The following is a 22,716-nucleotide window of genomic DNA, read 5'->3' as shown; positions in this document are numbered from 1 at the left end:
GGATGTTGAACACAGAGTTGTACTGGCAGACCTAGAGATCTCTAGAGAGGTCTCCTCTCAGGGAAAAACAGTGTTTTTGTTATTTATGTTTTTTCCACATTCAGGGGAGTCCTGTGCCCCTAACCTCAGCCAAGGGGGAGAAAAGAATACAGTGTCATCTATTCAGAGGCAAATCCCAATGAATTCAAGACCTAAGACTGCAAACTTAACACCCCAAGATTGCTTTGTCTTTAACAGTCAAGACCCAGTAGAGTGCAGCATCTGTTCTCAGTCAAGGAGGCTCCAGGTGCTTTGAGCCTCAGCTCCCAGAATCCCTGCCCAAGAGTCATGCTGCCTGGGGGTTATGGGAGTTCACATCCAGCATCTACCACTCATTTGGTCCTCCTCTCCCCAGGGCACGAAACTCACTGGGTGTCTTGGAGCTGGGCATCCCCCATGCCTCCAGCCTGACCTACTTCACAGGGTTGCTGTGAGGATAAAGCGTGCATGTGGGGAGGTATGTACACCACCTGAAGCTTGTTGGTGGAAAGGTGGGACAGAAGTGTTTCTAACGAGCAACAACACACACCTGCAACAACTACAACAAAACACTGTTTTCGATATTATAGCTGCGTATAATGTATTTTATTTCTGGGTACTAAATCTGAACAACACACAGTTTCTTTCACAACTTTGGTATTGTTATCATTAGTGTGGACGCTGATGTTCCATTATGACGTTTGCGCTTTTGAACAGATGCTTGTGTTTCTGACCAGCAAATTGAACTGCTTTGAAAGTCTACTAGGAGGCTTTGACCCCTTTCTTACTCTTGCAAGATCCTTTCAGTCAGCAACATATTACACCACAGAAATGTGAAAGCAAGTGTTGGTGGAAGAGCTGTATGTGTTGGAGCAAATCTGAGGTAATTAGTTTTGGATTGAGAACACCAAAATCCCACCAAACCAGCATTAAAAAAAAACACAACACGATCCTCAGTTGTGTATGTCTGTGTGATTAAAGATGGGTTGGGCTGCGACTCGGAGACCACAGGGTTCGCTTTCCTCATAGGGCATGGTTTCCAGACCTTCACCATTTTAGTCGTCCCCTTTGGACACATGGCTCCAGTTTCTCAATGACCTTTGAAATGTGGTGCCCAGAACTGGACACAATATTCCAGGTGGGGCCTGACCAGAGCAGAATACAGTGGCACTATTACTCCTTGATCTAGACACTATGCTTTATGATGCAGCCTAAATTGCATTGGCCTTTTTAGCTGTCGCATCACACCCACTCATGTTCACTTGGGCTCCTAGATCCATAATATATACACACAACACACACACACACCACACACAACAGGTTCACTTTAGGATCACCATAAGTAAAAAAAAGGACTTGAAGGCACGCGACAAGAACAGCTGTTTTATAAAATGTATTAAATGTTTGGAAAATACACTAAGAATATATATATCACACAGACACACAACATAAACCAATAATGTAGCCATAGCTTGCTCCTGCAGCCTTAGGGTCGCATGGGCAATGACATACAAGCAGGGTTTGGGAAGAAGCAGCAGCAGGAGCCAAAGTGACGTCACACAGTGGAAGCCCAGCGTTAACGGCGCGTGCCGACAGAGACCACCCAGGACGCCCTGCGGCGCGCGCTCAAACCGTCCGCTGGTTGGAGGAGCGGACTTCCAACCGACCAATCACCGCCCGCCTTTGAACCCCCGAAGGAATAAGGACGCCCCCTACCCCCCATTCCCTCCCTCCTGACCTCCGTTACCGCCTCTCTGGGAGAAGGGGCCGAGGCCTGCAGGAGGACACGTAGCGATCCACTTCCGCCCGGTTGCGCCTCATCATGATGGGGACGCCCAGGAGCCCCCCCGGCCAGGAAGGGCCGCACTGTCGCCCCTTAGGCTCCGAAGGGGAGGAGGAGAGTGGCAGCTCAGCCGAGCCGAGCCCCGAGGAGGTCGCTTCTCGCAGAGCGGTGACGTCGACGCCTTCGCGACGGAAGTGACGCTGGAGGACCAGAAGTGACGCCCTCTTTTATGATCATAGAGAGGGAGGGGCGTTCCCTTCAGTTTCACATTCATGTTCTCTAATGCAAAGCAGTAATTAGGCCTCAGGCAACATTCATCACTACACGATCCTATGACTCACAATCTCTAGTCCCCTATTTTATATATATATATATATATATACACAACACACACACCATTTATATATATATATAATATATATATATACACACACACCATTTATATATATATATAAACACACCACCCATTCTATATTATATAATATATATAACCATATATATATATATTATGCACACACACACACATTTATATATATATTGACTATTGTTTCCAAATTTTGTTTCTTTCCCCCTCATATCTTTGGTATTCTACACACACACACCTTATCTCTCTCTCTCTCTCTCTCTCTCTAATATATATATATATAATAATAAACATTATTTGTTTCCTATATTATTTAATGGGTTTAATTATTATTATTAATTTTTGCACAAATAGTAATATAACATTAATTAGACCTCTTACAACATTTATCACAGCCTTATTACTCACATGTCTAGTCTCCTATTTTATATTTCATATATATATATATATATATATATATAAACCTTGTTTCCTATATTATTTATCCAACGTGTCAAATTCTTCTTCTTTTTATTAATTTTTGCACAAATAGTAATATAATACTAATTAGACCTTGTACAGCATTTATCACATCCTTAATACAATCTCTAGTCCCCTAATTTATATTTCCATATATAAAGCCCATGATGGAGCTTTGAAAGCCTGCAACAAGTATTTTGTGCATTTCGGTTGGCCAACAAAGGTATCACTGACTGATGGGGTTTTGTTTGGATTTGTTAAATGGCCAACGCAGCCACCCCTGAATGTTTTCTGTTTCCTATGTTATTTATCTAACCCAACTAATCTATCTACACATTTTAATGCCCACAAAAACGTTTAAAGACACCAGTATCAATAAGAAATACCTATTAAAACTTCAACTTCTTAAGTTTCCAGTTATTGGCTTCACAGTTGTTCAGTTATTGATTGTTTCTATAATAGTTTTCTATTTTCATTCTGTGCATTAAATATTGTAATTTTTACATATAACTCTGCTTACTTAATAATTAAGCTTACTATTTAATACTTGTTTTTCCGTCTGTTTCATTCTGTTACTTGTCTATAAGACATATTTTTTAAAAAAGGTATTACAGTATCAGTTTGCTTTCTATAGAGAAAAACCTCCCGTTTCCTTTATATTAGTCTGTAACCTTTTTATTTTTATGAGAGCTGCCTATAGCAAACAGTGCTCAAACCCAGGTGGCTGTTGTTATCTGCTCTTGTTCCTACCCTTGTAGTGGCAAAGCCCTTATCCTCTCTTTAACCCTTTTGTCTACTTTTTTATTCAAATGCAGGTATTTCAGTTTGGTTTGCTTTTTAAAAATATTTAAAATTCATTTTGCAAATGGCGGTACCACTATATTCTTAGGGTTTTGTGGACTGGTTGAAAGATAAAGAAATCACCATCCAACATGGCGGTTAAACTAGTGTCAAACTGCATCATTTCTACAGTGTAAATGCACCCAAAGGTAAGGCTGAAGCTGCTTGGAGATACATGCAAAAGCTCTCTTGGGTCCATGTGAAGGCCCATCTTTTCATGCCCCAAACCCAAATATTAAAAATCCATCCACGAGCCTTGAGCAAATTTGACCAAAATAATGAGTGAACAAGAAAGCATTTTTTGGCTGCTCAATAAAATAAAAGGGCCCCCATATGGATCGTAAGTAACAACCAAAAATCAAAGACAGGCAGTGCCTTTTATTAAATCCTCTTAAATGTTAACAAAGTTTCTCTTCTGCTGTCATTTTTAGAGGGCAAGGGTTGACTATGCTCTCGTTGAACCACAGTTTCCCTTGCTGCTTTACAATAGGCAGCTCTCATTTTCATCTCAGTTGTTTTGTTTTGGAGGAGGGTGAGTCCTAAAGAGTCCCAGAAGTATGCTTCTTGAAAAAAATCTGGGCATGGTTTTACTCCAACCTACTGAAGAAGTAAATGGGTGTCGGCTGAGGGGGGCTGAGTAATCATGTGAGAAACTCAGCCTTGTCCTGCTCCCTTCTTGTCCAGCAGCTTAATACAGTATAAGTATAAACTTTAGTAAAAACTTTGAAAGGTAGAAGTAGTCATTTTAATTTTCTGTTTTTCTTTCTCACCCGTGTTCAGAAATAACTTTGTTCCTGGTTAAAAACTATATTGCCAACTGCACAGAAATCTATTTCTTGCTGCACATTTTATTTTCTTACTGAATGCGATGTGTTTAACTACACACAAGTATGCCTTGTCTGCTGGTCTGGGTCTTAAAGAACATCCAACATCCTTTCATATGACATGATGTTTCCATTTCAACTATCATGGCTGCATTTTACCAAATACTGGGATTGGTGAGGTGGAGAAACATAGTTCTCTGACTGGGAATTCTAGATTTCATAACATTACATTGCCATTGTGGTTAAAATGGAATCATAGTGCTATAACTGTGTGGTCTGATATTCCACACCACCTGCTAGGATCCCAGGAAGAGTTCACAGAGAGAAAGTAAGGGTGTGCTACATCCTACAAAATGTAACCCGTCCACATTTTCCTCCTTGTGTTCAAGCCTCCAATCTCCATTGTCATGTGTAAGGATGTCTGAAGTTTGGGGAGCAAATCTGTGACTCCAGTTTCCGCTTCCTTCTCCATGTGCACCAGGGTGCAGAAGTAGTTTAGTAGAACAAGATTATGGATAAAGCAACTAAGCCCTCTTCCCCATGGCACAATCTGCAGTTCATGGTTGGATCTTGAGGAAGGGAGATAAACAGTTCATGATGAGTTTCTCTCTTGCCTTGGCTAAGTGGTTAGAGAATCACGCTGCGGTGTATGCATGGAGATTCAAGTTACTCCCTTTTGACTTTTAACATGATATTTTCTCCCCTTTCCTATGTTTGAAGTTCAAACTCTTGGCTTTTGCTTTCTAGTCCTGGGACTTATGCAGTGAGCAGCAGAATGCTGCTGCAATAAGTCCTATCAGTTCTCTGTGGCTGCCTGGCCAAAGGCTCTTTGGAGATTATTGCACACCTCTTTTTGCTCGATACAGGCATGGGCTGGGCACAGGCTTAAACAGATCTTATTGCATGCTACCATGCTCAACTCGGCCACACTGCATACCCAATCTGGACTCCGGGCATACATTTAGAAGAACAGGAAAGTATCATTCTTCAAATAGTATGCCAGGAGTCCAGATCAGGTATGTGATGCTGCCAAGTTGAGCATGGAGGCATGCAATAAGATCCGTTTAAGCCCATGTGCAGACTGGGCGAAAAGACGTGTGCAATAATCTCCTTTGTCTCCTTTTGTTAAACTCTCCCTATCAGACCAAAGGAATGGCTTGGCAGCAAAGATCACAGCAGCCACGGTGAACAAAAATGGACAAAAACAATGGAGAAGTTGTGTAGTGAAAAGCTACTATTGGGACTTTTGCTGAAGACCTTGGCATCTGGGCTAAGGTGGAGGAGGTAGAAAATATACTTGATAAAAGTATATGAAAAGAGATATGAGAAGGACACCATCAGGCAGCACTGCAGGTGGTGAAACCACAACATGCTCAGATTGTTTTGAGAAGATGCTGATAAAGAAACTTGTCTGTATGAGCTACGTGACAATGGGAAGCAAGAGTAAATTGCTGGAACACATTATCTTTCACCCAGGAATATCTGGGGATGTATAAAAGGTGCAAATGTTCTAGTGTTCTAGTAATACATTTTAAAATGAAACAAGAGCTTGGTCTCATCTGTGATCATCAGAGCCCTTGTACCACCTAACTGTATTTTGAGTAGACACTAGGTCAAAGGTAGTGTGCTCTATAAGGCTTCCTCTCCTTTATTTGTCTGTTGCTATAAAATGCAGACTGTGACTTTATGGAGTTTGAACCCCTGCATGCGCTTATGTCTGGGAATTGGCATAATAATTGATAATGGGACACTAAGTTTGATGGAATAGGTTCATCCAGGCTGTTGCTATTTCACTGACTCCCTGAGTGTGTGGATGGTATGTGGATTATCACTACTAGTACTATCCCTGATTGGTGCACACTGGCAGTGGTTCTATAATTTTTGTGTTTTCTAACTGAATGTTTTCTCCTTTCCCAGTGAGAACACAACTTGATGTGCCAGCTGCACTACCAATTTAGCAATGGCATCTCCATTGCTGCACGCTGCGGCCCTGATCCAGCACAGCTGGAGGTGGCTGCAAGCCGCCCCTTATGGGCGGTCTGCTCAGCCTCAACATTTTTTGTGTGTGGCAAGATCCACTTAAGAATAGGACAAATCAATGTATTATTTGCAGAATGTTATTGACTTAAATGTTCTACTACAGACTAGAGTTTGAAATATATGTGATACATAAGATTATGGCTTCCTTAGAAGAAGTTATAGACTAGTTTGCTGTTACAGACAGCCAAAATAAAGCTGCTTCGAGTCACTTTGGAGGTATGGTATTTCAATGATGCATGAGTCCTAAGAGTCTGGAAGCTTCACCAAAGCTGCACTCCAGTCCTTAGGACTGGAGCGTGGCTTTGTGGACTCTTAGGACGCATATATCATTGAAATACCATACCTCCAAAGTGACTCGAAGCAGCTTTATTTTGGCTGTCTGTAACAGGCCTTAGTTTTGGGATTTGGTTGAAATTTCAGATTAATGTTTACACTGTGAAGGTTGAGACCCAGTTCTTTTGAAATATTTGTATACATAGTATTATCATTGCAGAAGGTTTGGATACTGATTTTTTAGTATAAACTGCCCTGAATCATCAAGACAGCACAGTAATAAATTTCAAACTACTGTAATTTATTAATAGCAAAATTAACAATTCCTTTGTAATTCTCTACCAGATCATTTTATGACAATGCAATCATATATATGTCTACTCTGAAGTTCCATAGAGTTCAGCTTTGAAATCCTACAACTCACTCATTTGGAAATGAATTCACTGAATTGAGTGGGACACTTTTGAATAGACATATATAGGATTGCAGTTAATTCCACAATCAGATGTGACTTCTATTCCACAGAGGAAGAAAGTGCAATAAATACATTGTATTAAATTAAAAATTAATATTCTCTTGGTCAAAATTAGTACATGTTCAGATTTTTATTTTGCATACTATTTTAAAATAAGATGAGAAAATAAAAGGAAATATACTTTGAAAAGCATCTTCCATCATTAAAATATGAATTTTTAAAAGGTTTAGTATATGCCGTACTTTGAAAGGCTTGGCATATATTTTCTGCATAAAAATACAAAGTAACCATATGTAAAAGATAACTATTTTGGCTAATATTGCATATATGCGGTAGAATAAGGCACAAGGAAATGAAGTACAAAAGCACACAGGAATATTTATCTATTACAGAGAAGGATTCTCATAATATTCAAGTAGTTCTATGTATATGTATTTCTAGATGTGCAGACATCTTGCCATTTTCTGGTTTGGGTTGCAGTCTTCAAATGATGCATTTTGGAGTCATTCCGCTCTGTAAGAATTATAGGCCCAAAACAGACAGACCGAAAGGGATACTAGGGTTCTGGACCGCGCAGCAACCGTATGTCTAGACCCCTCGTATGTAATGGTGGCGGCCTGATGGCTGCGTCTCATCCACATGGGTGCCGCCATCTTGATGTCCGCCCAGCGACCAAAAAAATACACCGGTTTTCCTGGGTACTTTTTACTCCGAAGGGACGATGAGTGGTTTGGCAGCTGCAGCATTTCTGGAGAAGGAATCAGACGGCCGCCATTTTGAGGTGGACAGTCCTGGGCCAAAGATTTAAATCTTGTGTACACTGATCAGTTACAAAAATTATTGATCTCTGAACAAGGCAGGGAAAAAAAATAAGAATTCTTTACAATCTGTATCCAGGATGTTACAGAGGTTTGAATCTTCATAACTTAGGGGCTGTACAGACTGCCCCTAAGGGGAGGCCTGCAACCTCCTCTTTCTTTACGGCCCCAATCTGGACTTTCTGTGTCGTAGAAAGTGCACCATAGCTGCCAGTGCCATGTCTTTTCTGTCCTCCTCTGGCTTTGTGTCATCTCAACACAGTGCCAGAGGAGCGTTGACATGGGAGCAGAGTCAGGGCATGCCCCTATTCTGCCCCCATGCCAGCCTTTATGGCCAACCTGTAGAGCCCTTTAGATACAGCAGATTCTTTCCAATAAGCTAGTGGAATGTTTAACAAGGCCTCCTAATACCATATGAACTATTTGAGAACACATTTTTAAAAATAAAGCCTTCCCCGAGGCAACAGAAAGAAGTGAAAAATAAGATTGTTTCCGATTAGTTCATAAACCAGAAATAGTTTTTCAAAAACCTCATGATTTATAGGTACTGTTCTCAAAGATTTTTAACATTAAGACTGGTCAATTCAGACTCATAGCTAAATATGCTTAACAGCTAGAATCATGATTCAGTGAATTTCTTTATGGCACTTAACAGGGCAGTCCTCAAAATAAGGCCCATGGACTTACCCCCAAGTATGTGCAGGTTTCCAGCCTCACACTAACTACACTCTCTGGCCAGGATTCAAAGGAGTATTTCCACTGTTGAGATGGTTTTTGGAGGGAGAGTTTAGATATTTGGATATGGTAGCCCCACGGTGTATCCTCAAACTTGTTTCAGAGCAATGGGAAACTGTCCAGAGTTCATTTTCAGAAGTGAAGAGAAGAAAGTTTTTGTCACACTGACGAATGGGAACCAGCATTGGCTGTGTTTTGTTCTGTTGTGGTTCTGCTATATTTTGCTCCATGCTGGACTATAGTTTACAGTGAAATTTGGTCTATGTGGCAAGGGAAATCTTATACTTTATTCCCAATGTGTCCATTAATTTTTCATCCTCCATCTGCTAAGCAAATACAAGATATATAGATATCTACAAATTCATATAAGTGTAAAATGCAAAATTTAAATGGTTGGATATGAGCTTACATAAGATGAAAAGCATGACTATGGAACATGTGACCTCTACATATTTTTGGCCTATAAGTGCCAACATCTCTTACAAGTAACTATTCTGGCTAAGACTGATGGGAGGGGCAGTCCAATTCATCTGGAGGGCCATATGTTTCCAAGCCTTAATGCGAAGGAGTTTTAGAGGTATATTTTCAAGGTGAGGCAAATGTTTTAGTATCTAGCTAGTCATGCTGAGGAATACTTTTCTTTTGAATTAAGGATTCAAGGACTCGTTTGTTAACACCAATACAATTTCCTATATGTTGCACATCAAGATGAGATCTGAATGAAGAGGGTCTCACTTCCTTCCCAAGGTTTCAGCCAATTTTTTTAGTCTCTTCTTAAGTTCCAGTGGGAACTTCTCGTAACACTTCTTGCAGACAGGCTTCATATCAAATTCCACAAACTTGTTTCTGGAGGAGAAAAAATTAATATTAATAGAAATAATCCAAACAAAATAAACATATGTATATAATTAACTGAAAATAAATTAAAATGTATATTTAAATTAATCTCTACAACTCAGTGCAAGTTATACTTCTCTCTATCATTTTTTTAAAAGTTTATAAACATGAAGATATTAGTATGAGTAGACATAGGGGTTGCAATTTAAAATAGACTGTATTGAGAGAACATTAGTATCACAAAGTGGCTTCATACATGTCTTTCTGAGTTTGTTTTTCTAGATTTGTTGCTCTCCATCATAAAGAAAAAAAACCCCCACACAGTCAATGATAAGTAAAATCTGTTCACTACAAAGTTTGAAAGGCTATGTTTTGGACTATAATTCCAAGAATCCCACAACCATTCTGTGAATTCCTAATCCAAAAGTGGGAATCTGGGAGTTGTAGTAACTTTTCCAACTCAGGTAATATAGCAGTAAATTGGGCCTTACAGCTTCTTTGTGCTAGCACTCAAAACTAAAGTATGTTTAAAAAGTAATTAGAACACCATATGGTGTCCTTTGAATGTAACATCTCAAGTAGCAAGGCAGACAAAGAACAATAACACCAAATATATTTCAGTGAAGCTCTGCAAATCAATTTCCAGTACAGATGCAAATATTAACTTTTTAAATTCTTGTATATGCAAAGCAAAAATTTTAAAATCCCTTCTCACTGAGTGAGATTGGAAGAGTTCTTACATATTTTCTGATACATATATATTTTTGCAGTTCAGGATGTTTTGTGATAATTGCACAGACTTTTTTGTGCAGCATATGACATTTTTGCACATGTTCTGTAAAAAGTTTCAACTAGTACTACTGAAAATAGGCACTGGTAAAAAAATATCTCTCAGCAGTTTGTCGTTTTTTCATTGGGGTGTCTCAATGTGTCAAGACACACTTTTTGTCAAAGGTGAGAAAAAAGGTCACTATTCATGCTATCCTACTTTTCAGTCTAAAATATCACATGAGAAGAGCAAATTAAATTTATACCCCCAGATCACATATAATAATATGTGATCAATATATAGATGCAGTATTTTAGATCCCAGCATATTCTTTTGGGATGACTCTTTTCAAATGAGCACCTTTCAACCTAACATCAATAGGTATGTAAAGAGAGAGTTGGAAGTCACTAGTGGGATCCCGCTGTTTCTGGTAGGACTGGTGATTTCTCTTCCCTTCTGCAATCCCTCTTGCACCCACAAGCAGATTTTTGGTACCAAAGAGCGCTGCAGCAGGGAGATGAAGTTGTGCTGGTATTGTCTATTGAAATACACTATTAGACCCTGGACAGCAGTTTTATCAATAGATGACTCAAAGCACTGCAAGTCCAAAAGTTTAATGCAGCTACTCCATCTTTCCCTTCTTAAATGAAAGAAAGAAAAAAAGACTGGCGAAACAGAAAATACAGGAAGTTGTCAATGAAAGAAGTTGTCACTTAAAGGATCCCCTTTAAGCTACTATGAATGAAACAGGGCAACTGCATTAGAAAAGCCTCTCTGGAAGTGCCCACATCATCTTTTACTGTAGCAAATTAACTCTTAGATATAAAACAAAAGCAGCACTTCCACGCATGCAAGATGCAACTTATATAAAGGTCCTGTAAAATTCCTTAGATATTAGGAATAAGACTTTGTGTTATATTACATTAGCATGCATGCTGCAAAATCTAAAATAAAAGCAGTTCCCTCAAACTGACCAAAAGGAAGGAAAGAGGACAGATGGCAGAAGACAGGAATGAAATGTTTACAAGCAGACTGGCTTTTTCTTTTTGTGTTTGTCTTTATCCTTTGCTTCACGCTCCCGTTTGGCAAGTCTCCGCTTAAACTCTTCTGGCATTTTCTCGTAACAGTGTTTGCATACAGGTTTGAGATCGATTTCAACAAACTTGTCCCTTTCAGGTGAAGCAAAGAAGAAACAGAGGGGAGAACAGGAAAGCATCAAGATTTAGGTTAAGTAGAAAAAGAGAATTCAGCAGAAAACAGAAATGAAGTGAACATAGTAAATATACTAATAGGAAATGACATTCCTGCCATTTGCCAGAGGCTGTATCACTGCAGTAATAATTGCTTCATTACTGCAAAACAAGAAAATAAATGCTTTCTTATGGATGCACATTGCTAAAGTTCTTAAGGATAGCAACCGCAGAAAACTTATGATATACATACTGCAGATCTCCAAAGAGAGAAAATACTCTAAAAACCTGCATTTGTATACACTGGAAAATGAAAAGTGGTGCTGGCAAAATGTAGACTGGCTGGGCCAGCAGCAAAGAAGAAAAGGAGGCTGCACATCTTGTGTGTTATATATGATGTGCTAATAGTAGAATGTGTATCACAGGCTGACCTTCTTCCTTCCAAATGTAGAGTTTAACAGATAACTTATGGTCATCTGCAATCAGCTTGGAGCTGTGATACTGTGCTGCCTATGGAATATTATTCTACACAAAAGCAGAGGAACAATAAGTCACAAGCTCCTTTGGTAATTTAAATTTCTCTGCTGGATTCTACTGGACTGGAGTAAATGAAGGACATAACCTGGTCATCATGCTGAACAACCAACCAATGTCTGTACGTAGAGAGATCTTGTAGCACCTTTGAGACTAACTGAAAGAAAGAAATTGGCAGCATGAGCTTTCCTAGACTTCAGTGTACTTCCTCAGATGCATTTGGTGGACTGGAAAAAAAAATCCACTCCACCAAATGCATCTGAGGAAGTACACTGAAGTCTAGGAAAGCTCATGCTGCCAATTTCTTTCTTTTAGTTAGTCTTAAAGGTGCTACAAGATCTCTCTACATACTGATTCTATAGACTAACACCACGATATCTTTGAATTCAACCAAAGTCTGGTTTGTCTTCACTTTACCCTCTCCAATAAGTGTGTTATGTATGTGAGGAGGAGGAATTAGGTAGCCCCTTTAGATGTTGTCAGACTACAAGTTCCATCAGCCCTAGCCACCATAAGCCAATGTTAGGGAAAACTGGGAAATGCAGTCCAATATCTCCAAGGAAGTGAGAAATTTCAGAGAACATCCGACTTCCTTCACAATCACAAATCACAAACAACTCATTCAGACTGTTGGGGGCAAATTAGCTTACTTGCTAATTAGCTTACTTGCTGTTCACCGCTATGATCTTTGGAATAGCGGTATATAAATAAAACAAATTAATTAATTAATTCACTTACTTGAGCGTTAACTTAGTGTTGCAGGTAGAACATGCAAAGCAGTTCACACACCATGCCTTATTCAAGGCGGACACAACTATGAAAGAATGGAGAAGTAACAGAATTAGCCAAAGGCAGCTAGACATTACTGTACTAACAACAAAGTTGTTTATACTTATATCACAGTTTCATAGCATATGTTGCCATAGTAATATTAAAAAGACAGATACAAAGCCTTATAAATCATAATGATCTGTATAATGTTCAAACATTGCTAAGAGCAGCACTTTTGGTGTAATGCCCAGGCTCAACATGCCATACATATGTGCACCACACATAACACACATGTGCACAGAAGATCTCATTTCAGTACTTTGCTTGCTTGTGTGGCTTCTGAATCTAGGGCTGAGCCTTGTACTGAACTATCCCAACCACCTCTGCTCTCTGGAGCCCAGACTTACCAAGAAGTAGATGACTAGGAAGATACCATAAACTGTCTTCAGTGCTACAGAAAGACAGTATGTTAGGATATTTTGAGTAGTTATGATGGTGGACAGCATAAAGTTGCCTGCTACAGTGAGTGGTGTTGCTGTCTCTGGCTTCTGTCTGTAAGTCTGCTGGGAGAGTGGGCACTTTGCTGTGTGAGGGAATGTCTCAAGGCAAATTCTATGACTGCTGCTTTCTATTGTTTGTTTGGATAAATGAATATAGTCGCCCCTCCTAACTCACGGATCTGAGATCTGCAACCTTGAATATCTGCAGAGGGGTGAACTCCGCTATTTCCACTGGTGCACACCCCTGGCGCATGCACCCGGGATGCGTGCATGGGGGCACACCTCATTCAAGCCTATGAGGCATATGCGCAAGCCAATGCACAATATGAGTCAAATATTTTAAATCTGGGATTAGACAGTTAGATTCGCTACAGCAGGAGTAGGCAAACTATGCCTGTTTTTGTGTATCTGTCACTGTACTCTTGTTCTGGCAAAAAAGGGTGAATTGCCTCTCCTAGGCTGTATCTATACTGCAGATTTAATGCAACTGAACACTACTTTAACTACCATGGCTCAATGCTACAGAATTCTGGGATCTGTAGTTTTGTGAGATATTTAGTCTTCTAGATCTTGTGCCAGAACAAACTACAAATTCCAGGATTCCATAAGATGGAGCCATGACAGTTAAAAAGGTGACAAACTGCATTAATTCTGTAGTATGGCAGCAGCCCTAGAAGCTTCCAGGAATGGTGTTTCTATTTTTGAATAGGACAGTGCCTTCCTACACACCAGTTAACATTGCAAAGAAAATCCCAGTTTGTTCAAAACCAAACATCTGGCTACTCCATTTGTTTTTGTTGTAGAGGAACTTTGACTAGTCTATGAAACCCCTGAAATTTGTCCTCTTGATCTACCCAACCCTGCTCTAAGTTGTTTTTCCTATTGTTTACAGTACCAGTGCAAGTATGGCATATATGACAAAGATAATCAAACTGTAGCCTTGCCATTGCTTTATTTCATTAATCATTAAAACATTATTTCTCAGTTTTTATCATGGGATCTCAGGGTGGTGGTAAATATAAATGATTTAAAATACTTCCAGATTAAAATTATAAATAATTTTCAAAAGATAAAAACATATTAAACAAAGTAATCATGAAAATTACCTTTAAAAGCTACAGTTTAAAACCATGCCCATGGACTCTTTAAAATAAACTGGTCCTGATTTTAAAAGCTGGGTTTTGGCTTAGTGTTGGAAAGAAACCAACCTCTGTGCCAGTTCGACTTCCAATGGGAGTTCATTCCATAATTGGGGTGCCACAACTAAGAAGGCCCTCCCCCATATTCTCCCACTTTGTATTGCCCCCACTGGAGGGACACAGAGGAGGACCACCTCCTACAGACCTCAGTTCATAGACAGGTATTATATGTTCCATTTTCCCACTGCTAATCATCAATATTCTACAAGCATTCATAGCCTGGGCAGAACTTCGACTCTTGAATCTGATATCCTGGATTGCCAGCCATGATATCATGGCCTAAAATAAATGTGTGAAATAAACGAAGAAACTAATTTCAGGTCAGTTTTAGCACCATGGATATTTTTTAGAAATCTAGATCTTTATAGGCATTATTCCCTTTCTCAGATACCATATACTAAGCTTTTTACTGAAATTATGAAACAACTGAACATCTGCAGAGACTCACCATCTCCTTCAATCACGCGATTACAGTGGAAGCAAACATCACCAAACAGCTGTGGAAGTAGAAAATATTTCTAAATCAAGCACACATTCACAGAACATTCAGAAAGGAAAACTGAAAATAAAGTGATAATTTATCATAGAGCAAAGAAAGTGTGAGTGTCAATAGACTCAATGAATAAGTGGCCTACACCAACCACAAGTTGTGGAAAGTCTTTAAAACAAGCTTTGTTTGAAAACCAATTGTGTTCTGAAGATCGTAGGTTGTATCTGTACTGCAAAAATAATCCAGTTTTGCCCCACTTTAACGGCTATGGCTCAATGCTATGGAATTCTGGGATTTGTAATTTGTTATGGCACCAGAGCTCTTTGATACAGAAGGGTAAATGTCTCACAAAACTACAGTTCCCAGAATTTTGTAGCACTGAGCCATGGCAGTTAAAGTTGTCTGTGTTGGGGGCATGGAATTTAGATTCCCTAACGTGGCCAAAAGCCACACAGAGTGCGCCCTTTTGGGAAAATCCAGCCACAAAAGGAGCAGAGAAAGTCCACTCTTTTCCAGTATCCAGTTTGGGACCATGGTGGCAGCCCGAATCAAGTCTGGGTCCATGTGGTTGCCACAGTCCTGTGCTGATCGGGGTAGGAGCAGCCTCTGGCCACTCCTTTTGCCCCATCTGCATGACCCCTAGCTGAAAGAAAAAAGTTGGAAACATGAGCTTTCATAGACTTCATCTTATTTCTTCAGATTCATGTTTTTGAAGTGGAGATTATCTACTCCGAAAACATACATCTGAAGAAGTAAGCTGATGTCTACAAAAGCTCATGCTATCAACTTTTTTTCCCAGTTAGTCTCAAAGTTAGTACAAGATCCCTTTGCATAATAATACAATTTAGTTATGCATTAGTTACTGAAAAAATAATTAATTCAAAACAGGATCCCCAAGAATGTTTTGTGAAGAGAAACTAATAAAAACAAAAGGCACACCCTACTAAACTGGCTTTACAAACAGACTCCCATTAAAGGATATTATTTTGTACATGCAAGTCTAAAAATCCCTTAATTTCAAAGAAACTGCTTTTTCATATGAGTATTCAAGTTATTATTAAAAATGTAATGGAAACTTTAAAAGTAGCATACTACAAATATCTCATGAGATGACTATGCCATGCAAGATCCAACCATACCTGATTGTAATGGGTTTCACAGTATGCCAATCCCTTCCTCTCATAGTGACGGTGGCCTAGGAATGGTTTCTCACACTTTGCACAAACAAAATGCTAGAAAGGAGAAAAAAGTACCTGTTACCTTTATTTTTCTATGATTTCATCTGAATAACACACCCCTATGTGGTTTTGAGCATACTATTTGCTTCGTAACATACAGGTTGAGTCTCCTTATTTGAAGTGCTTGGGAGCAGAAGTGTTTGGGCTTTTTTGTTTCGGATTTTGTAATATATCTTAATAAGATATGCATAATAAGATCTCTTGGAGATGGGATTCATCTAAACATGAAATTCATTTATGATTGCATAATACCTTATACACATACACATGAAGATAATTTTATACATAATATTTTCTGTAATTTTGTGCAAGACACAAAGCTTGTGTAAACCTGTTATACACTGGAGAAAGCTAGGTTCACTCTTTTGGGATTGTCTGCCTCTTTCTCTCAGTCATACAAGCCTAAAAATACATATACATGGTTTTACTCTTTTAAATTGTTTTAGCATGTTGACTTATTTCATATGGCTGGCATCTTGTTAGTCAGTTATAATGTTCTAAATTAGATGTAAGATATTGTAATAGCTTTGTATTCTCATTTAGGATCACTGCACTATTGCCATATCTGCAGCGTGACCGATGTCATGACTGCAAAAGAGGACAAGACACAACAAGTTCATGCTTCTTAGTCATGCTCAAAATGGAGGACATTTTGAAATTCTTCCTGGATAGAAGGTTGAAATTCTAGGACATGTCCTAGAAAAGGAGAATGCCTGGACACTTCACATGACTGCAAGTGACCCTGAAACCCAGATTAAAAGCTAGTCAGCCAACTGGAGTGATGGAGGTCAGGTTCTGCTGTTGACTGAGGCGTCCCCTCGCCTCTCCCGTCCTCGTGTTCGCAGAGCAGCTATTTTTTCAATAACAGGAACTTCCGTTATGAAGAAATGGCTGCTCCACAAACACTTTGAGGATGAGAGAGGAGCAGGGACACCTCAATGACGATTTGAAGCGTGCTGCTATCACACCTTTGCACCTCAGGAATGTTTTACCAACGATTTACTGACAGTAAGCCCCCATGTGATAATCCACTCAGCCTCGTTGCTCGGCAGCTGATTGGCTTTTTAACTTGGTTTCAGAGGAGTTAAACTCGTCTATGACTCATGGCCATTTGTTGACGCAGGATCTTGACCTATGCTTTATTTCTTTTAAACTCTTGTTGTTGTATGCCTTCAAGTCATTCCAACTTACGGTGATCCTAAGGCCAGGGACGTAACCGGGGGGGGGGGGGGGGGGTCTTGGGTCTGGACCCCCCCTTCCATTAGAAAATGAATGGTGCGTGCTGCTGCGCCGCCGCACCCAAGCCCCATATAATGGTGGTGTGCTTTTCGGGACCCCCCCCCCTCCTAAAATCCTGGTACGTCCCTGCTAAGGCGAACCTATCATGAGGTTTCTTGGCAAGATTTTAAATCAGTTTATTGCTTATAATCCAGATTGTTCAGATTATGAATAAACTATCAAACAAACAAATCAAAACTTACCTTGATGATAGAAATGACCCATATAGGGCCATGTGATATAATGGGGCCAAGCATTTGCACATTTTGCTTTACATGGGGGGTCCGGAACGGATCCCCGCGTAAAAGCAAGGGCCACTGTATTAAATTACTTAGAAGAAATTAAATAGATAAAAGGAAATAGTAAAATAATTACATAGAAATAGTAATAAATTTACCGGTATATAACAAAATGTTTGTACCTACATGCCACTGTTTGCCCATAGCATTCACTACTCGATCACACTTCGCCCTTCATGGGCCTCCTGCATGCTCCACAGATGGGCACCCCATTGGTCATGGCAAGGCAAACAGACGTTCCCCCTTCAGTTTCGCGAGCTTCAGCAGTAAGTTCCTTTCTGTGAGTTAGTAAGACAAAGGTGAAGAGACAGAAACTGTAATACAGACTTAGATGGTGCATGCTTTGAAAGATAATGCTTGAATTATTAGCAGGTTATTATTCTAAATTTAGATATAAATCAGAACTAGTATGACAGCAAAATATTTAGAACTGTTGGGCCCAGCAGCTAAAAGCTGCACACATAGATGCTACAGCATCTAAGCAGCCATATGAAATCATTCCTGAAAAATAGCTATTGAAAAGATGCTGACCATTGAAATGGGATTTGTGTTAAACAAAACTAAGGATCACCTAAAGGTGATTGTGAGTTTGCTAAGCACAATCAACTTTACAGCACTCATAAATAAATAAATAAATGATGAACTATAAGAAATTATCGTATAGGCAGACTGTAATAGATATTTATAGAACTACTGTTAGTACTGTATAACTCATGATAACTCTAAAAATTTTTGTCAAAAATTGACCCCAAAAACCTAGGTCGACTTATCCATAGGTCAATTAATACTATACTTTAACTCTTATTAAAAAGAGAACCATCCTTGGTAAAAGGCAAGAGTGGTAGCTGTCTTGGAAGCACTGACCTCCTCTTTCTCGCTTCCATCATCTTAGTGTGAGCCAAAACCTATGCCTGCCAGAATTTTGTAGGTTCTTTGGCATTGTTGTCCTTTGCTTCATCATTTGGATCCTTGTGCATGTCCCTAAAGTTTTACCCTCGATCTGTCCAAGGGTCATATCAAATCCATATTTTTGCCCCAAAACCTGCCCTCGACTTATAAATGAGGTCGACTTATAGTCGAGTATATACAGTATTATTTCTGACGCAAAGGGCGAGGGGGATAACACCATCAAAATGAATATTCCATTTAGGGAATTTCTGACACTTCAAATAAGAGTCTATAATTGCAGCTGCATGTGCTGTCAATTGGTTGAGACTGTCAAACCACTCTCTAAGCGAGTATTTCCACAAGTGATTTGTCCATGGAGCACAGGCCTGCACACCATAAGCAGTTCTTTAACTACTCTCAGATGTACCACAGCCCTTCTACAAGAGAGCCTGAACAAAAACGGCCTGTTCAGCTAAGAAACCAGAAGAAGGTGGCTAACTGTGTAGCACTAGCAAGCATGGGCCATAGCTACCGTGAAAGCGCATGTTAGATTCACTATATTGCGTTTCTTAGGAATGAGTCCTACTGTTATGGACATTTGAGCCATATTTAGATGTAGCTGGCAGCTAGTTGTTTCTTATTCAAAAGTAAGTACTGGTTCGAGGTCCTGAGCTCTGGACTTTAGTGCAGGGTTAGGCTCTGAGCCTTGTCCTCACTACAACTGACCAACAAAAAAGTGATTCATTTATTTCAACTGCTTATTTATGGTAATATAATAAGTAGTAGTGACGTCAGTTCTTGTGACAACACAGGCACTGAGCTCTTTAAGGAAAAAAGTCTGCCACCCCATGCACAGAGAAAGACCCAGTCCAGACAGGGTCATCATGCTTATTTTAGAATAAAGAAAAAAAGGTATAGTGGCTTGTTACATCTTTAACACGTGTTTTGCATCCTGTCAATGACATAAGAGAACGGTAACTGTGGAGGTTGGTATTCCCTTCCTCCCTCTGCAGTGACCAAAACACTTGACTTACCACAGAGCACTGCAGCCATCCCATTGCCATTCCACATCTGGTGGCGAATGGTGTGGGAAACAAAGAAGTATTAGGCTGTCTCAAAAGACATACACATGAAATTATGACACCATCTGCTACATTGTGGAGGAATCTGGTGAACCTCAGCAGAGGACGTATTCATTTACGTCTGGCTTAAGGACGTAGTCAGTTGCCTCTCCAATCCTACCCGATCTTGACGTGGGAGGGACCATAGTAGCTCTTATATAAATCAAGATGGTGTGAATGGGTATTCTGCATAAGAACTGCTACACTGGAACCTAGCCGAGACAGGATTCTGACCCTTGTGTGCTTTGATACTCATAAGTATAAGAGTGGGTGAAGTTACTTTATCGGGGTATTTCTAGTAAGAATTACTATTGCAGTTAATTCAGAGTAAATTTTACAGGTAACTGGACTGCAAGTATCTCATGTGTAAATGTTTGATAGGGTTTCCATTTTCACTAAGATTTGATTATCATCACGAACCAAAAGGTAGGAACCTTAAAATATTTTTTGTTTTTCTTGAAAATGTTCCTGTTACCCGCAGTTGGCACAATTGAAGTGACAGGATGGTAAGGGTCGTCTTGAAGATGAGAGCTGTTCACAATAATGGCATGGCACTTCTGGCAAATGTATTTACCAAACCTCTGGCTTTCTCCCGATTAGGGAAGACGGCAAGATGCCTAAGAGAAACAGAAGAAAAATAATGCTAAATACATGTTTCCTACAACTCCCCTAAAAACAATAATGGCAGCTTTGCTTCAAGTTTGTATTGTCCAAAGGAATAATGATCTAGAAGAAAAACAATTCCACACTGGGAATAGGTAATTTACTGTCAAACAGTTAGGATTAATCCCCCCTCTCTCTTTCTCTTGCTAATCTAAGATTTATGGGAAATGCTTTAACCACCTTTCCCTATAAGCTCTCATCCTGTGCAATCTGCACCCAAGCAAAAAGTTTAGCATCCCATAAAGCTAATCCCTGAATTGTAACAAAGTAACCTCGCGAAGACACTAATCTTACTCGCTGCAGTAAACCATGATCTCCTAATAACCCCACCCATAGTTTTGGAAGTTATGTACACACTCTTCAGGGATTGGCCACTATACCTGTACTTGTAAAACTATGGGTAAAGACAGACTTTGGAACCTGCCCTTCGCATTTCAGAAGTATCTTCTTAAAAAAGACCTTTTCACATTTTGGAAATACAAAGACTGTTTCTACTTGCACAAGCAAAAACATGAGGACTGCACAGATCTTTTATCATAGTACTGTAGAAATTCTTGTACAAGAATTCTGCTAGAGTTTGCCAATCAGAATTTTTTCACACCCAAGATTTTAGGGTCAAAATCGGAGAACAGGGGAACCCCTCCACTCCTGGTAAATAAACGAGGATAAGCCTTGTGTATGTTACACAGCTGATTGCAAGGGAAGACCCAATGGATAACAATGAATATTAAGCATCAACTACAGTTCTATAGAGTATAATTTTATTTATTCAAATAAAAAACACAAAGTTTAAGTATGAGGAAACACACACCACTTTCCAAGGCAGTGCTCTCACGATGTGATACCTCCCTTTCCCACTGAGAACTGAGAGGGGGTCAAGACTCTGAGATCTGGGAACCCTAATTCTGCAGAAGAACTTTTGGCTATTTTCCTTTCAACTAAAGTGTGTTGGTTCCAGTGCTTAATTGCAAGCATTCTAGCAACTATTAAGTAAGGCAATAGGAAAACTACACACACACAACACCACACACCCGGCAGCATGCACCCACAGCATACTGAGTGGGCATGGACAAATCACTGCTCATTGAGTAATATGGGATTGAGCTCCTGTTTCTTTTTCTTCTTTTTTTTCAATCTGGAAGGCACGAACCAACCCCCAAAGATGGGAAGGGACCACTGTATATAATACATACTGAAATTCATGGAAAATACATACTGAATTCATGATGTTAAGTAAGGTCTGTACCAACTATGCTAACCATGGCTAGAATCAACTAGCTTATGTCCTTAAATCTAGTTAAGATTTTAGATGTAAATAATATTTATGGTTTAGCTTGTTAAGAAGCCTCTCCCTAGTACATGACTGTACAGGGGCCCTCAGATTTGCAGGAGATCCATTCCAGACCCCACCCCCCCGGCAGATACCAAATTCTATGGATGTTCAAGTCCATAGTATCATGGTGGCATGGCATCAGCTGTGCCACCAGTAAGAACAATAGGCTTTTCCCTTCCTGGGAGTCCAAAGCCCCTCCCACCATGGCAGGGGATGCCTCCTCTCCTTCTCCTCCCTCCCATCACTGCAGCTGCTGCACACTTGTGGTCCTTTTTTCCTCTTCTCCTCCACCATCCACCGCCACAGCTGTTTTTCCTTCCTTCTCTTCCTTCCTCCTCCTCCTTTTCCCCCCTGTCCACTGCCAAGGCCGTTTTCCCTCCCTCCCTCTTCTTCTTTTTCCTTCCTCCTCCTCTGCTGTCCCCCCCCCCCCCCCGGGCTTGCCATCTGGATGCTTAAATCCATGGGTGGCAAATCCGTAGATACTGAGGGCCCACTGTATAAGGAGATATCAGTGAGACCTATTTGTCACTTTGCCAGCAGAGAGACTGCACTGTACTAATGGCAAAATTTCTTTAATTGTGGTTTGCTCAATGCAGATCTAACAGTAAACCATAGTTAAAGTAAATCATGCTATTGAACCACACTTCATATTACCTTGCTTTGACCAATCCTTAACCATGCTTTAACTACACAAATAAATAACTGAGCTATGGTTAAATAAAAGAAAACATTGTTAAGTGTGATGTTATGGGAAAATATAAGTAGAGTCCACCAACATCATTCCCCTATTGACCATAAGACCTTGTGGCGCAGTATTGCAGCCCACAAGGTTGTGAGTTTGATCCCAAGGGACTCCAAGGTTGACTCAGCTGCCCATCCTTTTGTAGGTCAGTAAAATGAGTACCCAGCTTGTTGGGGCAATTAGTTTACAGACTGTAAACTGCTTAGAAAGTGCCGAGTTCATTGATAAGCGGTAT

The 22,716-nt window shown here is 39.9% G+C and overlaps 2 protein-coding genes across 2 annotated transcripts in view; both read right to left on the bottom strand.

Moving 5' to 3' along the window:
- The window catches only part of LOC121926936 (E3 SUMO-protein ligase RanBP2-like), a 51,141-nt gene extending 49,161 nt beyond the window's left edge, over positions 1–1,980 (bottom strand). The window contains 2 exon segments of the mRNA XM_042460336.1: positions 1,769–1,797; positions 1,800–1,980. Of these exon segments, the coding sequence (XP_042316270.1) occupies positions 1,769–1,797; positions 1,800–1,842 (72 nt within the window). The 5' untranslated portion in view covers positions 1,843–1,980.
- Positions 1,981–6,881: 4,901 nt separating this feature from the next.
- Positions 6,882–22,716, bottom strand: part of LIMS1 (LIM zinc finger domain containing 1) — a 28,262-nt gene continuing 12,427 nt past the window's right edge. Inside the window, 10 exon segments of the mRNA XM_042460349.1 lie at positions 6,882–9,475; positions 11,210–11,404; positions 12,698–12,773; positions 14,878–14,926; positions 16,059–16,153; positions 17,857–17,902; positions 17,904–18,012; positions 20,219–20,243; positions 20,246–20,320; positions 20,323–20,360. Of these exon segments, the coding sequence (XP_042316283.1) occupies positions 11,257–11,404; positions 12,698–12,773; positions 14,878–14,926; positions 16,059–16,153; positions 17,857–17,902; positions 17,904–18,012; positions 20,219–20,243; positions 20,246–20,320; positions 20,323–20,360 (661 nt within the window). The 3' untranslated portion in view covers positions 6,882–9,475; positions 11,210–11,256.

Source organism: Sceloporus undulatus, chromosome 3, assembly GCF_019175285.1.
Source record: "Sceloporus undulatus isolate JIND9_A2432 ecotype Alabama chromosome 3, SceUnd_v1.1, whole genome shotgun sequence".
NCBI lineage: Eukaryota > Metazoa > Chordata > Lepidosauria > Squamata > Phrynosomatidae > Sceloporus > Sceloporus undulatus.
Note: the sequence above shows the minus strand (reverse complement) of the source record. Positions and strands in the feature narration are given on the sequence as shown.